This window comes from Numenius arquata, chromosome 23, assembly GCF_964106895.1.
Source record: "Numenius arquata chromosome 23, bNumArq3.hap1.1, whole genome shotgun sequence".
Lineage (NCBI taxonomy): Eukaryota > Metazoa > Chordata > Aves > Charadriiformes > Scolopacidae > Numenius > Numenius arquata.
Window position 1 is genome coordinate 5,985,134 of NC_133598.1, and position 24,466 is coordinate 6,009,599.

A 24,466-nucleotide genomic window follows, 5' to 3' on the forward strand; every position below is an offset into this window, starting at 1 on the left:
TGGGCAGAGCAGTCCAGACGCCTGGGTCCTCGTCCCGCCGTGGGGCGAAGGAGGCCGGGGGGGCGGGGGGGCTGGCAGGTGGAAGGGGAGGGTTGGAGCTGGGTGCCCGGCGGGGTCCCCTGGGTGGGGGCCACCCGTGGCCACCCCCAGGACCCAGCTCCAGCCAAGCTCATAAACTCTGTGAGAGGCACTGCAGCCACCGACGCTCCCGACGCCGGCGTCGTCCTCCGCGTGCCGGGGACACGGGGACGTGCACGTGTGGGACGCGGCTACGCCTGCCCCATACCCCATTTCTCACCTCGGGAGCGGGACCCCACAGCCCAGCCCTACAGGGGGACACCTTGGGGTCCCCATCCAGTATCTCTGCCCTCTGCAGAGGGGGAACACGGTGTGGGGGTCTCCCGTGAGCTCAGCGTGGAGCAGGTGGCACTCCAGCCATGCCCAGGCAAGGGAGGGGAGTGGGCACAGGCCCATGGAGGGACCCCGGGCGGTTGGCAGGAGGCAGCAGAGCCCAAGGGCCACCGTCTGGCTGGGTGCCCACACGGCCTCAGCTCTGCTCCCGGCGCTCCCGCCCCGGCTGCCGGGACAAGTCCCAGCCTGCGTCTCCCTGCCTCAGTTTCCCCAGGCGGGCAGTGACGCCGGCTTTCGGCCGTGAGCCTGGCGTGGACGCGAGCGCGGGCACGATCACTGTCACCGTCCCTGGGAAAGGGTCATCCCCATGGCCCCAACCATGCCAGCTCTGTGCAGAGAGGATGGGACAGGGACACAGGCTTGAGCAGCGAGGATGGGATGGGGACAAGGGTCTGTGCAGTAAAACAGGGGACAAGGAAGCACAAGTTGGCACAGCAAGACTGGGACAGGGACATGGGGGCAAGGGTCTGTGCAGTGAGGCAGGGGATGGGGACACACAGGTTGGCACAGCAAGGCTGGGATGGGGATATGGGGCCACACAGGTTGGCACAGCAAGGCTGGGATGGGGATATGGGGATGCAGGGACATGGGGACACACACAGGGACACAGGTCCATGCAGTGAGGTTGAGACAGGGGTTCAGGTGTGCACAGAAAGGGAGGGGACAGGGACACACCGGTTGGTACAGCAAGGCTGGGATGGGGACATGGGAACACAGGGACACGAGGACATGGGGACACGGGGGGACAGGTCCATGCAGTGAGGCAGGGACCCCTGCAGAGCCAGCCTTCACCAGGAGGACCCGGAGGACCCAGAGGACCCAGAGCTGTGACAGGGGGGGAGGACACGCCGTCCCCCGCAGTCCCCATCCCCACCATCCCCGAACCCTCTGCCACCCACCCCTTGCCCCGTGCCAGCTGGCTGTGCCCCGGCGCTGGCAGCGTGCCCAAGCCCACGCTCAATTACAGCAATTACGGCACCTCCTCAGCCGCCAGCCCGTCCCCGCGCCTGGCCGAGCTCGTTAACCGTTCCTAATGGTTTCTTCGGAGAATTAGAAAGTGGTTTTGAGGGAGGCTCTTCCCGGGGCACAGTGAGCGAGGGGGGACGGTGCCGTCACCGCTGCCTGGGGGCCTGGCATCCGCCCAGCGTTGCCTCCCACCCCTGTGGTCCCACCAGGAGCAGAGTGGCTCCTGTGCCATCCCCTGACTCCCCCACGGGGCCACCGGGAATGGGGATGGGGTGGCATGGGGCCCCATGAGCTGGGGGGCGTCTGGGTCCCCTCTGGCAGCCCCAAACCCGAGGGGGTCCCAGCATGGCCCCACGCCAGGGATAGGTGGTGGTGGCACGGCCGGGTGGTCCCCATCCCTGGTGTGGTTGTTTGGTCCTGTCCCCTGGTGCAGCCACATGTCCCTGTCCCCAGTGTGGCCATGTGTCCCCAACACTGGTGGAGCTGCAAGTCCCCATCCCCAGTGCAGCCATGTGTCCCCATCCCCAGTGCCACTGTGTGTCCCCATCCCTGGTGCAGCCACATGTCCCATTCCCAGTGCAGCTATGTGTCTCACTCCCGGTGCAGCCACATGTCCCCATGCCCGTGCAGCCACATGTCCCCATCCCCAGTACTGCCCACTGTCCCATTCCCAGTGCAGCTGTGTGTCTCATTCCCAGTGCAGCCACATGTCCCCATCCCCGGTGCAGCCACATGTCCCCATACCAACGCAGCTGCATGTCCCCATCCCTGGTGCAGCCCAGCGTCCCATTTCCAGTGCAGCTGCATGTCCCTGTCCCCAGTGCATCCATGTGTCCCATCCCCGGTACGTCCACGTGTCCCCAACCCCGGTGGCCGATGCCAGGCTCTCCCCGTCACCGTGCCAGGCAGGTTTCCCCACGCGATGACTGACAGCCGGGCCGGTCGGGCGCAGATAGGCAGGGAGATTACGTGGGACTAATTAAAAGCCGTATTTAAAACTACACCGAGCCGTCAGCTCCGTTCGCCGCCGCGTCGCAGAGGTCGAGTCCCGACAGTAATTCCTGCTCCCGGTGAGAAACGCTCCCTCGGGGCACGCCGCGACCTGGCACGCACCGCGGGCAGGGGAAGCCCCGTCGCGATAATCCCGGTAGATATCTCTGCCAGGCAGGCAGGTGCCCTGCCTTCAGCTTGTCCCCGGGGACCAGGCGGGCAGCCCCCGTGCCAGCCGTTGTGCCCCCCGGGGACGCAGCGGTAACACCGTCGTCCCCATGATGGCACGACTTGGGGAGAGGGACAGGATTGTGCGTCCCCCCCCCACCTTGCTTTAGTGGGCTGCTGGGGGGCTCTCGTGGTGCGGGCATGGGGATTTGGGACCCCGTGTTGGGGGTGACAGAGGTTCCACAGGGTCCCAGTCTGGGACTGCACACCTGTCCCCTGGGTGCATGGGATTGTGACCCCCGCCATGGGGCTGTGAGCACTCAGGGCCACCCCCGGTCCCTGTCCCACCCGGCATTGTCCCCACTGTGCCAGGCTTGGGATCCCCTCCAGCTCCTGCCAGCACCCCGGGGTTCAGCATCAGCCCAGCGTCACCCCCCCGGGGCTGTCTGGGTGCAGGGCTGGGGGCAACACCCCCAAAACCTCCGGGGAGGATCCGAGCGCTTCATCTTTCCCTGTCTGAAGCCCCGCGGCCGCCCCCGGGACTCCCCCCTGGGCTGAGGCAACCCAGACGGCGCAGCCCCGTGGCACCCACTGCAGACCCCCCCTCAGGCACCCCCCCCCAGGGCACCCAGCCTCTGCAGAGCTCAGCACCCACACGCGTGGGTGGGTGCACACACGCAGGGACGTGCACAAGCGCAGGGACCTGGCGCAGCACCGGGGGGGGGGGCTCATGCCCTGCACACGCGGGCACACGCATGGACATGACACCCCCTGCACACGCGGGCACACGCATGCAGCAGCACTACACATGGATATACATACACGTACGTACACGCACACGCATGCACACACTCCCGGCCCCGCTCCCCCCACAGAAACCAATTTGTTTTATGGCAGGGGAGGAAATTGCCGTCCGTTCCCCCGAGCCAGGAGGCGTTTGAAGTGCTCTGTCCCGGGGGCCGGGAGGGGCCTCGTCCATCCCTCCATCCCCCAACATCCTCCTGGGGCCTGGGGGGACATCTCTCCTCCTTCAGTCCCTCCATCCCCCTGGCCCTGGGGGGATCTGGAGGTGCCTCTCCTCCTCCATCCCTCCATCCCTCTGTCCATCCATTTCTACATCCCTCCATCCCTCCTTCTCCCCACCCTTATATCCCCCTGGGGACAGGGCTGTCCCCAACCCCCATAGGGCTGTACCCCCCCAGCCCGGCACTGTCTGTGTCAGCCCCTTTCATCCCCCTGTCACCCATCGGGGTGCAGCAAGGGCTGTTTCCCCCCAGCAGGGCCAGCCCATGCCCAGCTCTGGGGGCAGCAGTGGGGCGAGGGCAGGGGATGCGGGGGGAGGATGCTGCCTCATGCCCCACCCACACACTGGGGTCCTGGCTGCAGTTTTAGGGAGCACCCACCCTTCCTGCCCCCATCCCGGCTCCCTGTGGGACCCAGGACCCCCCATCCGCCCCTCAGTTCCCCCCGAGTGGCTGGAGCAGCTCCTGCTCGCCTGAGCACTCAGGAGGGATTGGAGGCATTTGCCTCTCGCCTTGTAATTTATGCAAATGGTCTCTGTAATTAGCTGTAATTTCAAGGCATGGCTCGAGGTTTCAGACGCTCCGTGACGAGGAGATGCCCCCCCGGAATCCTCTCCGGCATCGGCGCGATTTCCTCCCCATGTGTGGTCCCAGATGGGGTTCCAGGTCTGCTTGAGGCAGCTCCAGGAGCCCCTGACCCTCCAAGGCCCCCGGTCTCCATAGTCCCCACAGTCCCCATGCTCCCCATGGCCCCATTCCACTGTCCTGTCCAGCTGCAGGCCCTCAGCTCCCCACTGCCCCCGAGGGCTCTTTCCCCCCCAGTCCAGGAGAGGTGTTTTGGGATAGGGTCCGGAGGATCCTGGGGGGGGCCCTGGGGCCAGGAACTGGCAGTGTGAGCAGGTCGGGGTGTCCCCTGGTCCTCGTCCTTGTCCCTAGAGGAGGCACACAGTGTCCCACGTCCTCTCACCCTGCTGTGGTCCGGGGCTGGCAGGGAGAGGGGCCACACTGGGAACTGGTGGGAGAGGAGCCACGGCAGCTGGTACCTGGGACCCCCGGGCAGGGACCCATCTCCTTCCCACACCACCAGTTCCTGAAGCACTGGGGAGACTGGGGTTAGACCAAGATGATCTTTAAGGTCCTTTCCAACCCAAACCGTTCTATGAGACCCCAGAGTCTCACAGGGGAGGCAGGACAAGCCACGTCCCCACTGTGTGCACGATGTACAGGGAAAGGTGCATCCTTCCTGGTGGCCGAAGAGGAGTTGGGGACCAGGGGACATCCAGGCCACTCTCCCCACCATGGAGTCCCTGCTCCCCATGGCAGCACAGCTGGGATGGGGACTGGGATCAGGCTGGGGATCCGGTGCCCGGAGCTGTAGATGCAAAGTCTGCAAACTGCTCCCTGCCCTGGAGAGCTGCTGGCGGCCGCGATACAGCACCTGGGAGGCAGCTGGGGAGCCCGGGGGCCAGCACCCCGGCCCCAGCAGCACTCAGAAGTCCAGGAGCTGGAGCATCCCCCTTCCCCGTGGCCATGGGAACGGCCCACGGCACCTCCCGGGCGGGCACAGGGGAGGAGAGGCAGCGAGCCCCTGGGGCTGGTGTCCCCCACATCCCCCGTGCGCCCCACAGAGCACTTGAGCAGCAAAGCGCACGTTCACCACCATCTATGATGTCTCACCACCAGCAGCAGCTTGCCCTGCCACCTGCCCTGCCCCTGCCAGTCACGGGGTCCCCATCACGGGGTCCCCATCCCAGTGCCCAGCCGAGCCATGGGGCCACCATCACCCCACAGGCAGCCGTGTTTCGGTGGCGGCGGCGGAGCTGTCCCTGGGATGATGAAAACCAGGAGAGTTTTCCCCAAGGCGAAGGAGTTCCCCGCGCCCTCCGCCCGGCCGGGCGCTTGGCAAAGCTCGCCGTGGAGATGCGGACTCCCACGCACCGGCACACCGGGATCCCGGTACCGCCAGCCCAGATCCCGGTGCTGGCGAGGCACCAGCACCTTTTCCCATGGGCTTTGGAGCGGGGTGGGCTTCCCCCAGGGCCACGAGGGTCCCCAGGGGATTGTGGCCACCAGCAGCCAGCCCCGGGGATTTTGGCCGTGGAAATGGGGACACGACGCCCCGCTGATGAAGTGGCTCCCGTGGCCGCGGCGTTGTCGCCTGGCAGCTCCTGGGGCTTCTCCCCCCCCGGCAGCCCCCTGCGCTGGGAGGTTCGGAGGTGGGGGCACAGGAGTCAGGAGGGTCGGACACCCCCGGCTGAGCAGGGACGGGCTCAGCTGGGACCTCCCGGACCCTTTTTGGGGAGCCCCGAATCCATCTGGGTCACTCTGGGTCCCGCCACCAGCATCCTGCTCCCTCCTCTGCGTGTCCACTTCTGGCCCCAAAAACTTGTCCCTTAAGCTCGTCCCCGTCCCATTTACCCCATGGCGCGGGGCCGAGCCGCAACGGGGGGGGGGGGGGGGGACACCGAGCCCCCCACCTGGACAGGTGACATCCCCGGGGGCAGGAACAGGCGGCCACCTCCGGGTGCCACCCCCGGGTGCCACCCCCGGGGTGTGTGTGTGTGTGTGGGTGACAGCTGGCTGGGCTCAGCCCGGGGGTCCCCGGGGGGGGCGGGGGGGGGGGGGTTGGATTTGGCAGGAGGGCGGGAGGAGGAGGAGGGCGGCCACGGGCGCGGGAGGGAGGCGGTTGTTTCTTTCTTCTTTAATTACCCCCCTGTTTGCGGTGTCTGCTGCGAACTTCCCGTCCCCTCCCCTCCGCTTTCATGCGCCGGATCCTGGGACCGGGACCAGGCTCCTGTCAAGCGGCGGGGCTGGGGCTCTGCCTCCAAGGGTTAAAATCACCTGGGCCGGGGAGGGAGGAGCTGGGACGGTGGGGAGGAGGGAAGAGCCGGGAGCCGGGCTGGGACCCAGCCATTCCTGCTCGCCCGGCCCAGTGGGTGCCCCGTCCCTGGGGAACCGCGCGGGTCCCTCGGGGTCCCCTCGGGAGCCAGCGCCCACGCCACGCCGATGAGGACGGAGCCGCCGGGAGCTCGCTGCCTCTAGACCCGTACGTACACACACACACACACACACCCCCTCGCCCCGGAGCCGCCCGCCTCCATCGCCCCGACGGCCGGTGCGGCGGGAGGGTGGGCGACGGCGGGGACCCCCGGGCCGGGGACCCCCGGGCCGGGTGACGGTGCCGCGACCGCCCCGACCGGCGGCTGGGAACGTGCTGCTGGCGGTTCCGCCGTCCCGGCCCAGCCCAGCCCCGGCAAGTCTTTGCTTGCCACCCCGCCGCGTCCACTGGCCACCGAGCCCCGAGGCTCCCGGCCCCTTCGCTTCCCGCGACACCCTGCCCTCGCCTCTCATTTACAGCTCGAAGCCCCCTCCCACGGGACCGGGTCCCCCCCGCAGCCCCACAGGGACCCCCCGTCGGTGCCAAGCACTGGTGCGAGGGTGCAAGGCGGCTGGCCCCCCCGGCGCCGCCACCGGCACTGTCCCCGTCCCCCCCCCAACAAAGCCCCGGGGAGTTTCGCTCGGGCCCCGGGGAGCGTTGCTGTGGGCTGGGCGGTGGGGTGAGGGTGGCGAGACGGCGGCATCAACCCCCCGACCCCACGGCATCACCCCACAAAGCCACGGCATCACCCCCCAAAACCACGGTATCAGCCCCCGAAGCCGCAGCATCACCCCAAAACCGCAGCATCACCCCCCCCTCCCCCAGAAAAAAAAAAAACCCACAACAAAACCACGGCCCCGACCGTGTCCCCGACCCACCCGTCGGGGCTCCGCGATGCCGGCCGGGGCTGAGGGCTGCGGGCAGCGCTGCCCGCCCAGCCCCGCCGCGGGGCGAGGCACCGGCTGGGGCTGGGAGACGGGCAGAGCCGCCTCTGCCCAGCCTGGACCGTGACTCACGGGGACGCATCACCCGCCGCTGCCTCAGTTTCCCTGCGGTAAAATGGCCAACGCGTCGCCGAGCCCCGCCAGGGAGGCGGGGGGTGGGGGGGGGGTGTTAGGGGTGTGGGGGGGGGAGGGATGGACGCTGGGGGCCCTTGGGGATTTTTTGTCGTCATTCCCGGATGGAAAAAAAAGACACTCCGGGAGTCTCAACGCGTGGTTGGGGCAGCCGGGCAGGGCCAACGAGGGGGGGCTGTCCCTCCCAGTCACCCCAACCCAGCGCTTGTCCCCGTTCCCTGGCTTTGGAGTGGGGCAAGGTGTAGCCACGGTGGAGGTGGTGGGACCTGGCTGTGGGTCTCGGTGCCTATGGTGGGGTCACGGCTTGGTCCCAGTGGGACACCCGAGCCGAGAGGGACGTTTGGGAGAGGGGTGCGCCAGGAGAGCTGTGGCTATTGCTGCCTGGATCTTGCCGTGGCCACGCTGTGTCTGCGTCAGGTGGGACCTGCCCGGGACCCCACAGAGGGTCCCATCTCTTCCTGTCGGGGTTGGGGGGCTGGAGGACATGCCTGCCAGGTCCCCTACATCCCCAGATCTGGGGGGTGGCTGTGCAGTGCAGGCTGCCACCATGTAGCCCCACAAAGGGCCATCACCGTGGTGGTTCATGGTTGTGGCCCCAATCTGTCGCTCATGGGGAGCAGGGGGCCGGAGGGGCTCAGGACCCCGCTGGGGACCCGTGCTGGGAGGGAGCTGTGACCCCCCCTCGGTGCCAGCTATCACCTACCCTGCTGACATCCCCACAAGGCAGGGACAGTCCCCAGGTGCCAGCCCTGAAATTGGTGCCATACCCCCACCAGGGGTGGGGTGGACAGAGATGAGCCCTCTCTGGGGAGCAGCACCCCGAAACCTGCTCGGGCTACCGGCCCTGGGGGGCTCATCCCACCTGCAACCACCCCAGCACCAGCTCGAAGCCAAGCAGGTGGAGGTGGGTCCGATCGGGGGGATTTTGTGTCCCCCCAGATCCCACCCCACAGCTTGGGGTCCCCCTGCCCTCCCTAGTGCTGCCTGGCAGGGGAGAACGATGTCCCCCTGCAGCTGGGGTGTCTTCAGTGTTGGGGACCCCCTCCTTGGCCTGGACTCATAGTGCTGGGGATCCTCTGGGGGTCCAGCCCCTTTGTGCAGGGGATCCTCCATCCCAAAAGCTTCAGTACCCCCCAAGTGTCTCCCTGGGGGTCTGTCCCTGTCCCATGCACGCTTGGGGTGGTGGGAAGCTGGGGGGGATGGAGTGGGGGTGGCTGGGAGCGGGTGCCGGTAGTGGGAGGGGACAGTGGGGGTCTGCGGGGAAGGGGGGGGTCTCCACCACCCCCTGCCATGGCGCCGGTGGGAAGTCGGGGGGCGGGAGCCGGTGGCGGCAGGTGGATTTCGACACTGGGGTGGAGCCCGTCCCCAGTGGGGTTTGCACAGCTCCCGGTGAGTCACGGCCGCCATGCAGGGGAGGCAGCGGGTGCCCGGGGGTCCAGGGGTGCCGGGGGTGCCCCAGGGGTCCAGGACTGCGGGCGAAGGCAGCCCAGAGCCCGGCTTCAAAGGGCTGCCGGTGGCTCGGCCCCCGGGCTCTGCTCCCTCCTCCCATCCTGCTGCCAACTACCCCTGGGGCGCAGCCCCCCCCCAAGCTGTGTTCGCCCCCCCCCGGCAACCTGGGTGCTCCCTGATGGGCCGGGGGCTTGGGGCAGGAGCAGAGATGGGGGTGGTGGTTTACCAGCCTGGCTGGGGTGTGGGAGAACTGGGGTGGTCTCGTGGGTGCCATGTCCCCTCCATGGTTGGGGCACAGGCTTGGGGATGCCGCTCGTGTCGCCTCGGGGACTCGGGCTGTGTTGGAGGGACGCGGTCGGGGAGGTGACAAGACAGATGCTGGTGGCTTCCTACGATTTCGGAATTGGGCATTGACCCCTTTGGGCCACTGGCACCAGATCTGTGCCGGGGGCTGGCACAGGCTCCACAGGGGAATGGGGATGGGTGCTAAGGGGTGTCCCCCTTGCCTGTCACCACTGTCCTGGTGTCACACTGGGCTGCGGAGCAGAGAAACCCCCTTGGTGGGGCAGGGGTGTCCCCCAAATCATGGGTGACGGGACAATGGGCATGTGGGAGAGTCACATGTGGCATGTCGGGATGGGAATTGGTGTCGGGGCTGTCACTGGTGCCAAATCCCTCCCTGTGCCAGTGTTGTCCCCCCTCTTCTGACACCTCTTCTCTCCCCCCTCCCCTTCCTGTCTGTCCCTCCTTGGCCCTGCAGGTCTGTCTGCACCTCTGCCCCACTCGGCCATGCTCACAGCGGTCTGCGGCTCCCTGGGGACCCAACCCTCCGACGCCCCCCGCGCCTCCCCGACCCCCCTGGACCTCCAGCCGCTGCAGCCCTTCCAGCCCCACGGCAGCACGGCGGCGGGCCCCACCGACTTCGCCTCCCCGCTGCCCCCCCCGGAGCTGCCACTGGCGGGTCCTGACGCCACTGCCGCCTTCGCCGCCCCCGGCACCTACGAGCCCCATGGCCCCCCGCGGTTAGATCTGCCCACCGACGGCCCCGCCGCCCCCGGAGCCTACGCCAAGCTGCTGCCAGCCACCCCGGACATGGCGCATCCCTACGAGCCCTGGTTTCGGCCCCCCCATCCCGGTCCCCCCGGCGAGGAGGGAGGAGTCAACTGGTGGGATCTCCACGCCGGAGCCAGCTGGATGGAGCTGCCCCCTGGGCAGGGCGGGGGGCTGCAGGTGCCCGGGCACCCCGGGCTGCCGCCGACCCTGGGGGGGTACGGTGGGGGAGAGCACCAGCTCTGCCCTCCCCCTTCCCACCTGCTGCCCCCCCCTGCCCAGCACCTCCTGGGACCGGAGGGGGCGAAGGCGTTGGAGGGACCCCCCGAGCCCCGGGGGCCAGAAGCGGAGGGCGGCGGGCGACCCAAGGGTGCCCGTCGGGCCGTGCCGCGGGGCGGGGGGCAGGCGGCGTGTCGCTGCCCCAACTGCCAGGAGGCGGAAAGGGGGGGTCCCTGCCCCGAAGGGGTGAAACGTAAGCACCTACACAACTGCCACATCCCCGGCTGCGGGAAAGCCTACGCCAAGACCTCCCACCTGAAAGCCCACCTGCGTTGGCACAGCGGCGACCGACCCTTCGTCTGCAACTGGCTTTTCTGCGGCAAACGCTTCACCCGCTCGGACGAGCTGCAGCGGCACCTCCAGACCCACACCGGAGCCAAGAAATTCGCCTGCCCCGTCTGCGGCCGCGTCTTCATGCGCAGCGACCACCTGGGCAAGCACATGAAGACGCACGATGGGGGCAAGGACGGGGGAGAACCCGAGGTCAAAGGCACCGGGGACCCGTCGGCCGGCAAGGGAGGCAAGAGGGAATCCGAGGGGGGTAACGCCGCCCCCACAAACTGAGCCGCTGAGCCCCGGGGGGGACACGGATGGAGGTGGGGAGGGGGAGCCGGGAGGAGACCCTTCGGGGCTGGTCTCCGAAGGGTGTTGAGGTGGGGAGGGGGCGCAGGGCTGGCACCTTGTGCTCCTCGAAGCGGTGGCGAGGGAGAGGGGGGACACACACGCCGGTGGCACGGCCCCGGTGCCGGTTGGGGAGCGCCGGAGCCGGAGCTGCCCTGCGGCGGTTTCACTTGTCCCGCTCCCGCTCTCCCGCCCCGGTTCCCCCCCCCCCCCCCCCCCTCGTCCTCCCCCGGCTTCCCAAATCTTTTTTTTTTTTTTTTTTTCGGGAGGCTGCTGGCAGGCGGCGGGGCTGTTTGGGAGGAACATCAATGGGAGCCGAAAGAGCCGGCGCTGCCCGGGCACGTCCAGCCCCACAGGGGAGGAAGGAGAAGGAGAAAGGGAGAGAGGAGAAACCCGGGAGCCTTCTCTCGGGGAGGGCGGCCGCAGCCCCCCAGCCCCCTCCCCGTGGTTCCCCCCCAAACCCTTGGCATCCTGGGCTCGCCCCCCCTCCCCATGCCAGCCCTGCTCTTTCACCACCCATGAGGTTTTGGCACCCCCAGGGTGCCTAGTGGGCTTTGGGGGTGCCCACAGCCCCCCACCCTGCCTTGGGATGCTGCGTTGGCGGGGTTCCCGTATCCCACGGAGCCCTGCTTTGACTGGGAGCTTGGGGGTGCGAAGCCCTTTTTTTTGGCCCAAATCGTGGCTAAAATGGGGGGGGGGGTGGGTGGGAAAGAAGTCCTGCTTGAATGTGATCGGTGGGGGGCCGTGGGGCTGGCGGCAGGCGCGTGGCGGGGCGGCGGGTGGTTGCCCAAGCGCACACCTGCAGCTTTCCCACACCCACCGCCGCGGCCCCGGGCGGGAAGCGCACACCGGGCGGCCGCGGCCCCGGGAGAGCCGGGACGGCCGCATTCCTCTGGCCTGGCACGGCCGCGCTGCCCGCCGCCCTGGCGACCCCCGCCTCCCCCCCGGGCACCCACCCCGTGGCCATCCCTCCCCAGAGACCCCGTGACTGCGGGGGATTCCCCCCCCCAGGGATGCTGCCTGTCCCCATTGCCGTCCATCCCTGGGGACCCCACTGGAGAGTGCAGCCATCCCCCTGTGCGTGCTGCAGGTCCCTCGGGGACCCCATACCTCCAAGGGACCCCCACTGCCCCCCTGTGCATGCTGCCTGTCCCCCTGTGGCCCCGTAGCCATCCCTCCCCGGGATCCGATATCTCCAGGGGACCTCTGCCTGTCCCCCCATGCATGCTGCCTGTCCCCCCGGGGACCCCATAACTGTCCCTTCCCGGGTCCCTGTATCTCCTGGGGACCCCATATCTTTCCTCCCCTGGGACTGTTCCCCTTTTCCCAGGGGACCCCGTGTCTGTCCTTCACCCCTGGTTGACAGTCCATGGAACTTGTTTTTTGGACCTTTTGGGTCTTATCCCCCCGATTTTGGCAGAGCCCCTTGGACACAGAAGGAGATGCTGAACCTGGGCTCAGGGGGGGTGTTGGGGGGCAGTGCTGAGGCTGAGTGGGATGGGGCTCGTGGGCTGCTTAGGGCACCCGGGGCTCCCCCGGCTCTGCCCCACAGCCAGCACCAGTTCACACCGGTTGGGTATCTGGGGAGGGGGGAGATTTTGGGGGGGGGAAATCTCCCAGCATGGCCCCATCCTGAAGGCTCGGGGGGCTCTGTCTGGGGCTGCAGGGGCTGCCCGGGCTTGGAGCACCCTGGTGTCCTGGGGGGAAGGGGTGGAGGTGAAGTCGAGTGGGGTCCGTGCCCAGAGGGCGCCCCAAAGCCTTCGGTTTTGATTGTTTTATTATTATTATTAATTATTAATTATTATTATTATTAATTATTACTATTTTATTAAGGTGAAGCCAGGCTTTGCCACTCAGGCAGAGTGGACATCTCGGGCCAAAGCTGTGGCCGTGGGCCTTGCGGATGGGGAGAAGGGGTAGGACCCCTCACAGGGTCCCATCCCCATCCCTGTCCCTGTCCCCATCGGTGCGTGAGGGGCCAGTGGCACCCCACTGTGCTGTGGGGCTGGGGACGAGCCGTGGGGCTGGAGAAACCCAGAACGAGGTGAAGTCTCGCTGGGGGGGGTCCACAGGGACACGTCCCCAGCCCCAGCACGGCCACCACCGTCCCTCCGCAGGATTCGGGTGACCTGGGCTGCCCGCAGCTCTCGAAGGACGTCCCTGATTCCGGCATTTGCCTTTTCCAGCACAAAATTCCCCCTCGGTGGCCCTGGCTGGGATTTCATCTCCTGAGGGGACCCTGGAGGGGCTCGGGACCCTCCCCAGGGTGCTGCAGCATCACGCTGGTGGCCCATCGGATTCTGGTAGCCGAGCCCAGCACTGGCAGCAGCCAGGGGCTCCAGCGTGTTGGGGACCCCCACGCTGCAGCAGCCAAGGCAGGTTTAGGGGGGGGGGCTGCCCTAGGAGCACCCCAAGGGTGGGCTGGGGGGGGAACTGCTGAGCAGAGGGTCTCACGGCGATGCTGGGGCTTGGGGCTCAGCCTCACCGAGCTGCTCAGAGCCGGGGGGCTGCGAGGAGGGGCCTCAGGTGTGCTCTGCCCCCGCACCCCTCCTCACACGCCCCCCCCCCCCCCCCCCCTCCGGGGCCCTGCCTGCTGCGATGGGGCAATGAAGGCTGTAAAACCGGGTGGGGAAGGACGGAGGCCGGCTCCCACCCGCCGAAACCAGTCCAGCCTGCTGCGGCGTGGGGATCCCGGCCCCGCGCCCCGAACCGCCGCGTCTCCCACCCCCGAGCCGCCTCCCCGGGGCAGGGAGGAACCGGCCCAGCCGGGGGCCCTGGGCGTCCCCCACCGAGCCCCGGGCGAGGGGGGCGGCTGGGGGAGGTGGGTGAAGGGGAGCGGGGTGGCCCGAGGGGTGCTGCGGCCGGGGGCGAGGGGTGTCGCCCCCCACCCCCCTTCCGGCGAGGGGAGCGTTTGTGCTGTGAAGAGGCTGCGGGGCTGTGGGTTTGGGTTTTGTACTGGAATAAACGCCGCGTGTTTTCCACGCTCCGGCTCTCCGGCTCCATCTCTGCCAAGGGACCCAGGCGTCCGGCACCCCGACACCCACCCATCTCTTTTCAAGGGACCCAGGCGTCCGGCACCCCGACCCCCACCCATCTCTTTTCAAGGGACCCAGGTGTCTGGCACCCCGACCCCCGCCCTGCTGCTCGGGATGGGGATGAAGGAAGGTGCTGGGTGGGTGGGGGGATGAGCCCCCCCCAGTGGGATGCATCCCTCCGGCCTGGCCTCGCACGCCGGGACGCGCCGGGCGGGCGCCCAGGGTCCCCCCCGAGGGGAGGGCGCTGCCCGGCAGGTCTGCCCGCATACCGCGGGGCGGGCGTGCCGCGCCGGGCGCTGCCCACGCGGGGTGCTGCCCACTCGGGGTGCTGCCCACGGGGGATACTACCCACCCGGGGTGCTGCCTATAGGGAATACTACCCACCCGGGGTGATGCCCACGGGGGGTGTTGCCCATGGTGGGTACTACCCACTTGAGATGCTGCCCACGGGGGGTGCTACCCACCTGAGATGCTTCTCATGGGGTGTGCTACCCACCCGGGGTGCTGCCCATGGTGGGTACTACCCACCCGAGATGCTTCCCATGGGGGGCGCTACCCACCCGGGGTGCTTCCCACAGGGGGTGCTACCCATGGTGGGTTCTACCCATTTGAGATGATACCCACGGCGGGTACTACCCACGCAGGATGCTTCCCACGGGGGGTGCTGCCCACCTGACATGCTGCTCATGGGGGGTGCTACCCACCCGGGGTGCTGCCCATGAGGGGTGCTACCCACCTGGGGTGCTGCCTGTGGGGGATACTACCCACCCGGGGTGCTGCCCATGAGGGGTGCTGCCCACTCGGGGCGCTGCCCACGGCGGGGGGGGCCTGCCCACGGTGGGTACCACCCATGCGAGACGCTGCCCACGTGGAGTACTACCCACGGGGGTGCTGTCCACGGGGGGCTCTGCCCCGCGGGACCCCCACAGCTCACACCCGTGTCCCCCTTCCGTGCTCCACGGGAGACAGACTGGGACCCCCGTCCCCGGGCGACAAGATCCCCGGTCCCTCCGGGCTGCCGGTGCCGGTCGCCGCCCGCTGCCGCCGTGCGGCCTCCGGCCACGGGGCGCCGCCGTCGCCCGGACGGGGCGGGACGGGGGAGGCGGGACCGGGCGGTGGCGGCGGCGGCGGTGCGAGAGAAGCGGCAGGTGCGTGGGTCCGGGTGGTCCCGGGGTGTTCCTGGGAAGGGGATTTGTGCGGGAGGTCCCGGGAACCGGGGCTGTGCGGGTGGGGGACCCGTCCGCGGTCGGTGCAGGGGGCCCCGGTTACTGGGGCTGTGCGGGCGGGGGTCTCCGGTCGGCCGAGAGCTGCGGGGTCCCGAGGCAGGAGATGCCCCCCAGGCCGCCCCGGGATGCGGTCCCTGCTGTCCCTGAAGTCCAGGGACCCTGTCATTCTGCCCCCTCCACCCCCTCAAGACACCCTGTGTCCCCACATCTGCCAGCTCCAAAGTGACCCTGGCGACAGATCCAGGCCAGGGACAAGGGGGTGATGGGTGATCTCCCCCTGGGTGCCCCATCCCCTCTGCCCAGTTTAGGATGGCGGGGTGGGATCCCGCACCCTCGTCCTGCGACTGCTTCGTGGCGCTGCCGCCGCACACCGCGACGCCCGCCGTCATCTTCGGCAAGAACGCCGACCGCCCGCGCCAGGAGGTCCAAGAGATCGTCTACTTCCCTGCCGCCGTCCACCGCCCCGGGGACAAAGTCCAGGTAAGACCGCGCTGGGGCCAGGGTGGCTGCAGGGGAGGGTGCACTGAGTGTGCCAGGTCTCAGCTCCCTTCTGTGTCCCCCCACCACAACAGTGCACCTACCTGGAGATCGAGCAGGCGGAGAGGACCCACGCGGTGGTGCTGAGCCGTCCCGCCTGGCTGTGGGGTGCCGAGATGGGTGCCAACGAGCACGGCGTCTGCGTGGGCAACGAGGGCGTCTGGACCCGTGAGCCCGTGGGGGAGGACGAGGCGCTGCTGGGGATGGACCTGGTGAGGTGAGGACCGTGTTGCGTCTCCCCCTTTTTCCTGGCCACCCCGTGCTGTCCCCCACCGCTGGCCGACGGGGTGCTGCCGGCGCGGCAGGCTGGGTTTGGAGCGGGGCAGCTCGGCCCGGGAGGCTCTGGAGGTGATCACGGCGTTGCTGGAGCGCTACGGCCAGGGTGGGAGCTGCAAGGAAGAGCCGGTGCCCTTCGTCTACCACAACACCTTCCTGCTGGCTGACCGCTCCGAGGCCTGGGTGCTGGAGACGGCTGGCCAGTACTGGGCAGCCCAGCGGATCCAAGGTGAGCGGGCACTGGTTATACTGGGTGGACGGGGTGCCCTGTCTCCCCCTCTGAGCCTGAGCCCCCCTCTGGCTTTCGCAGAGGGCAGCCGCAACATCTCCAACCAGCTGAGCATCGGGAGGGAGATCACGGCCGAGCACGCGGGGCTGCGGCAGCGAGCCCGCAGCCAGGGCTGGTGGAGTGGGGATGGCGAGTTCAGCTTCGCCGAAGTCTTCTCCCTGCCCCACCAGCCCCCCCGCATGGAGGCTGCCAAGGCCCGCTACCGCGCCGGCAAGGAGCTGCTGAGGCAGCACGCAGGTGGGGATGGGGACAGGGGATGGGAACGGCCACCCATGGCTCACCCCAGCGTCTCCACGCTCCCCGTGGCTGGAGCAGCCGTGGCTGTGGCTGAGCTCTGCCTGGTCCACCAGGTCACATCACGGCGGAGACGTTCATGGCCATCCTGCGGGACAAGGACAGCGGGATCTGCGTGGACTCGGAGGGCTTCCGCACGGCGGGCAGCATGGTGTCCGTGCTGCCCCGGGACCCCGCCTTGCCCTGTGTCCACTTCTTCACGGCCACCCCTGATCCCTCCAGGTGAGGACAGGGGACAGCCCCGCTCCAGGGGTGACAGGGACAAGGCAGAGCCAGGCCGTGGGCTGAGCGTCCCCAGGGGAGCAGCATCCATCCTCGTGATGGCCGGTCCCAGAATCCCGGTGCTCCTCTCCGGCAGGTCTGTCTTCAAGCCCTTCGTCTTCGTGGCCAACCTCAAGCCCACGCCACAGGTGAGGTCTCCCACTTTCCGTGACGACCCGGCCAAGCAGATCCCGCGGTTCCAGAGCACGGTCGATCGGCGGCATGAGCTCTACCGCCGGCATCAGGCGGCGCTGGAGCTGATGGAGAGGGACCAGGTACCGCAGACCCTTCCCCAGCCGCCGCTGCCCCGGGACCCTCGCTCTCCCCGGTGATGTGGGGAGGACATCAAATTCCCTGGGGGTGCCCGGTCTCAGCTCTCCTCCCTCCCCGACCCTACCAGGAGCGGGGCAAGAAGCTCCTGCAGACGCTGTGGGATCTGGAGAAGCAGGGCCTGGAGGGGATGAACGCGCTGCTGGGGGGGACGGTGGCCCCCAGCCCGGAGGAGTTGGCCGACCTCTTCTTCGACTGCGTGGAGGCAGAGATGAAGTTTTACACATAAACCCTGCGCAGGGCGGGGGGTGGGCTCGCCCCCCCCCCCCCCCCAGCATTGCTCCTGGATAGGGGATGAGAAAACCTTCCCAGTGCCCGGCCCCGGCTCCTCGCATCCTACCCCCGCGGTGGGGAACAGCTCGACCAGCATCTCCAGCCCTGCCTGGGGGTGCGAAGCCTCCAGCCCCCTAACTTGCCCTGGAGGAACTGGCACTTTTGAGAGGTGGCCGTGGCCTGAAACGTGGGTGTGGGGAGAAGGAGAGGGACACGGAGTGGGATTTGGAGTCCTGCCCGCAGCCTGGGGTGTCTTTTCCCACCATCAGGCAGAGCTACGGGTGCCCGGCCCCTCTAGGGCTGCTGCGGGGCTGGCGGCTCCGTGGCAGACAGGCAGATCCATGTAGGAATAAAGAGGCTTTAATCGCAACTGCGCGGTGCTGTCCTGGTGCGGGGTATTGCGGGTAACTGCCTATTTCTTTCTCCTTTGGTGTGAGTCTTCTCCTCCAGAGGCTTGCTCCAGGGCTGGCTCCTGCCGGGAGGTCGTTGGGGCTGCAGGCAAGCGTGCTGCCTGCCGGATCGCGGCAGGGGTGGCAACTGTGTCCCTGGTTTTACTTGGGGAGGGGGCTGAGACTGCCTGGGACCTGGGGTTGCTCCCTCCCTGCCTGGGCTCAGCGGTGGAGGAGGCAGTAGAAGACCCTGACGCTGCCACAGCTCCTCCAGCTCTTCCAGACGGGTCTGGTGTTCCTTCAGGGACTCCCTCCGCCTCCGCTGTGAGCGTTCAGCCAGCTCCTGCTGCAGATCCGCAAAGAAATCTGCCAAGGACAGAGGGAGGGAGAGGGAGAAGAATTACAGGACACCTGGCACAGCACCTCCCTGCCACTCCCGTCACCCTTGGGGACAGAGGGACGGGCCTGCTTAAGCCCCGAACATGCAACGTGTCCTGCTTCAGCCTGGGTACCTTTGCCTGTAGTGAAAGGGCCACTCGGCTCAAAGAGCAGCTCATCGTCTTCGTCCTCGCTGCTGGAGGAGCCTCCTTCCTCCTCTTCCTCGCACGTGCTGCCATGGATGGGCTGGGCGTCCAGCTGCAGGAGGTGGGGCAGGGCTCCCACCACCAGCTCTCTGCAAGCACCAAAGGGAGAGCAGATGTACCCCCGCCACACAGCACAGCTCCGGGGCTGGGATCAGCTTGGGGTGGCACCGAATACCCCCCCCCCCCAGCACCCCTCTGCACAGCCCACCCACAGCCCAGCCTGGGAGGAGATCCAGATTTCTGGGGTTTTGTGCGGGGGGCTTAGGCTGTATTGGATATTTGGGGGGAGGGCTGTACCCCGCTGAGGGGCTCATGTGGTTTGGGGGACTTGCTCTCCCCCTCTGCTCCCCCACCACAGGCTCCCCTGACCCACCTGTATCCATGCTGGTGGGTGCATTCGTTTCCAGTTAAGTCGAGGAGACGGAGGCTGCGGGGCAGCTCATCTGCAGAGATCAAAGGGAAAGCAGAAAGGTGCTGAGATGGGACCTGAGCCCCCTCCTCCACCAAACCCCTGTCTCCCGCAGCTCTTCACCCACTCCCGAGGCGACAGCCCCACCGTGGGAAGCAGTCTCTCACCTCACGGCTGGGGAAACTGAGGCAGGGAGGGCAGGAATGTGTACTGCACACACTCCCGTGTGAGAACTGAGGGTTTTCCCCTTCCCAGGCCCTCACCGTTTCCTTTCTCACCCCTGTCTGCAAGCAGAGGGCCTGGTGCCACAAGAAGAATGTTACAGAGGAAGAGAGGGAGATAATTATCCCTTTGTCCTTTCCTCTTCTGCCAAAAATCACCCACGGGAGGAGCCAGCTGAAAGAAGGGCTGTCAGGGCTGAGGCAGCTTTGCTCCAGGATGAAATCCCCTAGTCTGATCGGAGCCACTTGGAATGTTCTGCTGAAGCAGGACACAAGGTGGAAGCAAACACCTGGAGTCTGCCAGCAGCAGGGATGGCTCAAACCTGACCACAGGTCTCCTCTGGTGTAACCGTGGGACAGGCAGGCCAGCCTCAGGGTGGCTCTGCTGGACCTGAGGGCCAGAAGCCCTGGCAGAGCCTGGACCAAGGGTCTGACAAGGTTTCCCTCATACCCCAGAGACCTCTCGGGCAGACCCGGGCCATGTCCAGACCAGTTCCTGCCTCCCACCTGGGTCCAGCGTCTGGATCTGGTTGTGGGACAAGTCCAGGACGCGCAAGTGTCGCAGGGGCTGCAGGTTCTCCACTCGGCGGATGCGGTTGCCAGCCAGGGAGAGGAACCTGCAGAGCACAGGGAGCGCGGTGGCACGAGGCTGGGGGGACACCATGGCCCCCAGGATCCGAGGCAGCCCGATAATCAGGCTGTCAGGGGCTGCAACTCAACCCTCCCCCAGCTCTGCCAAGGGAAGAAGGGAACATTGCTCTCCTCTGACCACGGAAAGCGATCTCCCTGGGGGCAGGAGCTGCCCGTACCGCAGGTTGGGAAAGTAGCCCAGATTCTCGATCTTCTCAATTTGGTTCTGAAAAAAAAAAAAAAAAACCAAACATGTTTTTCTACTGCATGAAAAATCAGACTTCGGGAGCACCTGAATCCCTCCAACCTCACACAGGCAACATGATGTCCCACCACTGTCCCACCACGGGAGCTTTATGGAGAGGGTACAGGGCTGCGACAGCACGGGGAGCCCAGGAGTGCAGGAGAACCCTAAGGCTTCTCATGTGAGTTTGAAACACACTGAATGGCTGATGCCAGACCCTCACTTGAATTCCGTCGGTGGCACTGTCATGGGAGGGGAGTACTGCCAGCCCCTCTGGCCATAGGGGGAGGCGAAATTCTTGGGGGTGTTTGTGGTGCCACCCAAGGACGCCTTTACCCGCAGGACCAGGGCTGTTTGCTGCTGCCCCCACAGTGCCTTACCTGCTGCAGATAGAGGCTATGAATCTCCTGCAGGCTCTGGAGCCTCCCGATAGTGCAGATATTCTCCCGATCCAAGCGGATGGTTGAGGGGGACAGCAGCTCCACGGATCTAGAGGAAGGGGGGTACTTGGTGTGTCCTTTGTGTCCAGAGACCCTCCCTGCCAGCCTGGGTGGTGAAGGTGGGCTCTGTGTGGATCCTCACCGGCTCTCTGGGTGCAGGGGCTCCACCAGCTGAGGCAAGTTCCTTGTGGCGATGAGGCTGTCAGTGAGGGTCACCCCCAAGGACATCTGCTCATGGTCTGTGGGAAACCCAGAGCGATGTGGCTCAGCCCAGCAGGGTCCAGCCCCCTGATACCCCCCCAGGCTGACACATGAGCAGGCCCCACAATGGGTCACTCACCCTCAAGCAAGGTCTCCCCCTGCCCAGCCATAGCGAGGAGGTGGCCTGGGTCCTTCTCCCTTCCTCGGTCCCTTGGGTGGGTGTCTCGGGGGGGCTGGCGTAGCCCCACTGCTGTCTGCAAGCGGAAGACTCCTGAGGCAATGGGGGGCAGAAACCTGCGGGCTGGGGGAGGCGGTGGGGACAGGACTGCCAGGGTGTGAGGGATCAATGCTGGGACCCCCTGGTGGGGCAGAGAGACTCCAGGGCCTGGGGAGACTATAGGACCAGACTCCCCCCGGGGTTGGGGGGCACAGAGACCCCGGGCTGGAGCCGGGGGGGTCACCGGGACCAGATTCCCGGGCTGGGGGGCACAGAGACCCCCGGGCTGGGGCAGGGTCGGGCCGGGGTGGGGGGGAGCCGGGCTCCGGCGGGGTCGCAGGCCGCAGCGTGCTCGTTGCTAGGAAACAGGCGGCCCCGGAAGGGGCGGGGCACCTCGCGCCCTCTCCGCGCATGCGCGCCGCCGGTCCTCCACCTTCCCACAAGCCTTTGCGCTCCCGCGGCAAAGATGGCGGCGCTGAGCGGCGGCGGAGCGCCATGGCGGCGGGGTGAGGGGGCTTCTCACGGAGGGTGGGCGACTCCACGGGGCTCGGGCAGGGGTTCTGGCGGGGGAGGGTATGCGTGTGACTCAGTCTGTCCTTACCCGGGCCTTGCTTCCTGGTCCAGGCTCCTCTCCCGCTCCCCGGGGCCTAGCACCGGCCCTGAGCGCAGCCTGTCTCCCCCCTCTCCGCAGGCTGGCTGCCCGCCCTGCAGTTCGTCCGCCGCGGCTCCAAGGCGGTCACCCGGCACTGGAAGGCCATGCACTTCCAGCGGCAGAAGCTGATGGCCGTGACCGAGTACCTGGCCCCGCGGCCGGCCATCCCGCCGTGCTGCCTGACCCCCAAGAAAGAAAAGGTGGAGGAGGTAATTTTCTGGCGCGTGGCCGTTGTGGATGCGCGGCTGTGGGGCTTCGGTGTCTGAGGAGACCGGGTGCCTTTGCACACCCCGTCTGCGTCCTTTGCTCCGGGGATTTAACACGGGGGTCTGCAACCCCCACTGAGTGCACAGCTCTGGGACAGTCCCGGGGTTAGCCTGGCTGAACACCAGTACGAGAGCTTTCCGGGGTGATTACTGCCCCTTTTCATCACGTTGTGGATGGCTGGGAGATGCTCCAGCTGATAATCCAAGTGCTGGAAACCAGGTGAGTCCCAATCCGTGGTGGCATCTCACAATCCATGGTGGCATCTCACGGCAGTAGGTCCGTTTTTACAGGGTCGGAGCTGGGGGAGGCAGCAGTCATTGCCCCCTCCCTGCGGCCCATCGCTGCTCGCTCCCTTCAGGACAACGGCTACACCCGGCTGTTGCGGCGGCAGGTGGAGGAGGTGTTCCGGGACAATCGGATGATTGCCATCTGTCAGTACAACTCCATGCCCGGCGAGGACGTGGTGCTGATGAGGCATTACCTCCGAAAGCACAACATTGAGGTCAAGTTCGTCCTAAACGAGGTAGGGATGGAGCTGCCGGAGCAGATCCTGGTGTGGTTTGGGGCTGGGGAAGGCGGGTAGGAGCTGGGACCACCACGCGGTGCCTTCTGGGGTGAAAAGCTGCATTTTGAGAGCTGTCTCCCCCAGATTGTCAGACCCGTGCTGTCGCAGTCCAAGTACAAGAATCTCCTCCCTCTCTTTGTGGCGCGCAATATCCTGCTGGTGAGCCCGGAATTGAAGGCGAAGGAGATGCTGCGGGTGCTGAAGGGGGTGCCGCAGGTCAACCTCCTGGGTGAGAGCCTTCCCTGTGTCCCCACATCTGCTGGCGCTGGGCTCGGGGCTCCCCTCCGGCGCTGGGGAGAGGTGCAGGATCCACGCTAACGGAGCTGCTTCTGCGGGATGGCTGTCTTGTCCATTAAAATGAGGGGATGGATGGTGAGGGGTGGGAGTCCTGCGTGCAGGAGCAAACCTTTCCTTGCGCGCCTGTGGAAGATGGAGGGGCTCTGGCTCTGACACACCATCTCTCGTCCTCGGCTCTGCTCCTCTCTTCCAGGCGCCTGCATCGACGACACCATCCTGAGCAGGCGAGGGGTGGAGAACTTTGCCAAGCTGCCCTCGCTGGAGGTCAGCCAGGGGCAGACAGTGGGTGCCCTGGCCCTCCTGCCCTCCCAGACGTCCTCCCTGCTCCAGCGCGGCCCCGCACACCTCACGGCTCTCCTGGATGAGCACATCCGCCGCCTGCAGGCTGGGGAGACGGGGAGCCCGCCCGAGCCCGCCCCTGCCCACAGCTCGGGGGGTCACTGACACTGCGCCCCGTGTGTTGGCTGGGAGTCGGCTCCTTCACCGTGGTCAGGGGAGGGGGGCCGAGGACTGAAGATTTGGCCCCCGCTGGGCAGCCAACAGTGGGACGGAGGGTCCTGCAGCACCGCCGGCACGTTTGAGGAGCCCTGGTCCTTCCCTTTGCTCCCCGCTACCGGCACCGATGGCACCTGGGAACGTCCCGTCTGTGTTCCGGGCGCTGTGGGGCTGTGGTTGGGGGTCAGCCAGAGGCAGAGCGTGGTGGGGACCCGCGATGGTGCTGGAGGGGGGCGGGGGGCATGGGGTGCTCCGAGCCCTCCCCTGCCCACCGGAAAGGAGGGAACGTTCTGTAACGGTGACCGAGCCCTGTCACAATTATGTCCATTAAAGCGTGGTGATGAAGGTGCCGGAGGCCTCGTCTTGGATTTGGAGGCGGGTGGGTGGGGGGGTTCCTGCACCTCGGTGTGTGGGAGAGTCTGGGAGCACCTCGGGGACTCTCCTGGAGCAGAACAGGGCTGAGGGGGGGCAAGGGAATAAAACAAAGCTTGGGGGTGTGAGCCATGGAACCCCCGTGGGGTGGTGGGACCCTCGGTGGGTTAGTCGAGGGGGAGGGGGGGGAAGTGGGCGCAGGGGGCTGAGCCCCCCCCCCCCCCCGCCCCGTTATGGGAGAGGAGATGGTCCCGATCCCGGGCGGGGGGGTCCGGGTCTGTCCGTTCTCGGGACGCGGCTGGGTCCGGTTCGGGGCGGGCAGCCGGTGTGTGTGTGGTGGTGGGGGGGATGCCCCGGTGCCCCGGCGTTCCCCCGCCCCGGGCGCTGTCGGCTCCGGTCCTCCACGGTGCAGGGGGCAGAGCCGAGCGGCTCCGGCCCGGCGCCTCCGCCTCCTTCCGTGTTCCGGTTCCTGCAGCCGCCGGGCAGGATGCGACCGGCCCCGGCCGCCCGCCCGCCGCCCGCGCAGGTGAGCACCGGGCACCCGGCCCCCGGGGGGATGGAAGCTCCGTCCCGGGGGAAGGGGGGGGGGGGGGGGGGACGGACCCCGGCTCCGCGCCCACCCCGCCGCGGCCCCGCCGCCGGATCCGGTCCCCGCTGCTCCGGGGGGGGTGACACCTGCGTGGGGACACGGGGATGGGGTTTGCCCCCCCGGTTCCGCCTCGGTGGGTGCTGCAGGCGGAGGGGGCGGCTGGGGACCCCCGGGGAGCCCAGGTCCGCTCCCGGGGAGGGGGGTGTCAGTCCTGCAGCACCCGGGGGTGCTCCCCTCGCTGGCAAGGTGGGGGGGTGCCGTGGGAGCACCGCGGTCCCCTCCCCTCTGAGCAAGGCGGGGGGTGGTTATCGCGGTTATCGGTGCCGGGGCTTGCCCGCCCTCCCAGGGACATCCCGGTCCCCGTCCCTACAGCAGCGTCCGGGACACCTGGGTACCCTCAGGGACAGCGCTGGAGGGGGGCTGCCGGAGGGGGGCTGCCGGGGGGGTGGGGGGCAACTTCCCC

General features: G+C 67.7%; 4 protein-coding genes across 7 annotated transcripts; 3 read left to right on the forward strand and 1 right to left on the reverse strand.

Moving 5' to 3' along the window:
* Window positions 1–551: 551 nt before the first annotated feature.
* Window positions 552–10,853, forward strand: SP6 (Sp6 transcription factor). Its single transcript, XM_074162966.1, has 2 exons — window positions 552–570; window positions 9,745–10,853. Exon 2 carries the CDS (start codon window positions 9,750–9,752, stop codon window positions 10,851–10,853), a length of 1,104 nt encoding a protein of 367 aa, XP_074019067.1. The 5' UTR covers window positions 552–570; window positions 9,745–9,749.
* A 4,115-nt stretch (window positions 10,854–14,968) lies between these two features.
* Window positions 14,969–17,799, forward strand: SCRN2 (secernin 2). Of its 2 annotated transcripts, none has more exons than XM_074162716.1 (8): window positions 14,969–15,077; window positions 15,475–15,651; window positions 15,744–15,925; window positions 16,014–16,213; window positions 16,295–16,510; window positions 16,624–16,789; window positions 16,926–17,103; window positions 17,229–17,799. In XM_074162716.1, exons 2-8 carry the CDS (start codon window positions 15,481–15,483, stop codon window positions 17,385–17,387), a joined length of 1,272 nt encoding a protein of 423 aa, XP_074018817.1. In that variant the 5' UTR covers window positions 14,969–15,077; window positions 15,475–15,480; the 3' UTR covers window positions 17,388–17,799. The 2 variants fall into 2 exon arrangements, with proteins under 2 accessions (XP_074018817.1, XP_074018816.1); XM_074162715.1 differs by having other exon boundaries at window positions 15,051–15,093; window positions 15,480–15,651.
* On the reverse strand, window positions 17,792–21,179 carry LRRC46 (leucine rich repeat containing 46). The gene is made up of 9 exons (XM_074163077.1): window positions 21,167–21,179; window positions 20,689–20,943; window positions 20,491–20,587; window positions 20,289–20,397; window positions 19,844–19,890; window positions 19,542–19,651; window positions 18,778–18,847; window positions 18,333–18,493; window positions 17,792–18,186 (listed from the first exon to the last, which is right to left on the reverse strand). Exons 1-9 carry the CDS (start codon window positions 21,177–21,179, stop codon window positions 17,792–17,794), a joined length of 1,257 nt encoding a protein of 418 aa, XP_074019178.1.
* On the forward strand, window positions 21,178–23,392 carry MRPL10 (mitochondrial ribosomal protein L10). Of its 3 annotated transcripts, none has more exons than XM_074162816.1 (5): window positions 21,178–21,272; window positions 21,458–21,627; window positions 21,976–22,208; window positions 22,335–22,479; window positions 22,741–23,391. In XM_074162816.1, exons 1-5 carry the CDS (start codon window positions 21,178–21,180, stop codon window positions 22,989–22,991), a joined length of 894 nt encoding a protein of 297 aa, XP_074018917.1. In that variant the 3' UTR covers window positions 22,992–23,391. The 3 variants fall into 3 exon arrangements, with proteins under 3 accessions (XP_074018917.1, XP_074018918.1, XP_074018920.1); XM_074162817.1 differs by having other exon boundaries at window positions 21,222–21,272; window positions 22,044–22,208; window positions 22,741–23,392; XM_074162819.1 differs by having other exon boundaries at window positions 21,230–21,272; window positions 22,077–22,208.
* The last annotated feature ends 1,074 nt before the right edge of the window (window positions 23,393–24,466 follow it).

Coding starts and splice junctions, on each gene's coding strand:
- SP6 (XM_074162966.1), top strand. CDS start 9,750: ATGCTCACAGCGGTCTGCGGCTCCCTGGGGACCCAACCCTCCGACGCC.
- SCRN2 (XM_074162716.1), top strand. CDS start 15,481: ATGGCGGGGTGGGATCCCGCACCCTCGTCCTGCGACTGCTTCGTGGCG. Junction 15,652..15,743: donor GCCCCGGGGACAAAGTCCAG/GTAAGACCGCGC, acceptor CCACCACAACAG/TGCACCTACCTGGAGATCGA. Junction 15,926..16,013: donor CTGGGGATGGACCTGGTGAG/GTGAGGACCGTG, acceptor CCGGCGCGGCAG/GCTGGGTTTGGAGCGGGGCA.
- MRPL10 (XM_074162816.1), top strand. CDS start 21,178: ATGCGCGCCGCCGGTCCTCCACCTTCCCACAAGCCTTTGCGCTCCCGC. Junction 21,628..21,975: donor AGAAAGAAAAGGTGGAGGAG/GTAATTTTCTGG, acceptor CCGTTTTTACAG/GGTCGGAGCTGGGGGAGGCA. Junction 22,480..22,740: donor GCCGCAGGTCAACCTCCTGG/GTGAGAGCCTTC, acceptor CCTCTCTTCCAG/GCGCCTGCATCGACGACACC.
- LRRC46 (XM_074163077.1), bottom strand. Junction 20,588..20,688: donor GGGGGAGACCTTGCTTGAGG/GTGAGTGACCCA, acceptor GGTTTCCCACAG/ACCATGAGCAGATGTCCTTG. Junction 19,652..19,843: donor GGCTACTTTCCCAACCTGCG/GTACGGGCAGCT, acceptor TGTGCTCTGCAG/GTTCCTCTCCCTGGCTGGCA.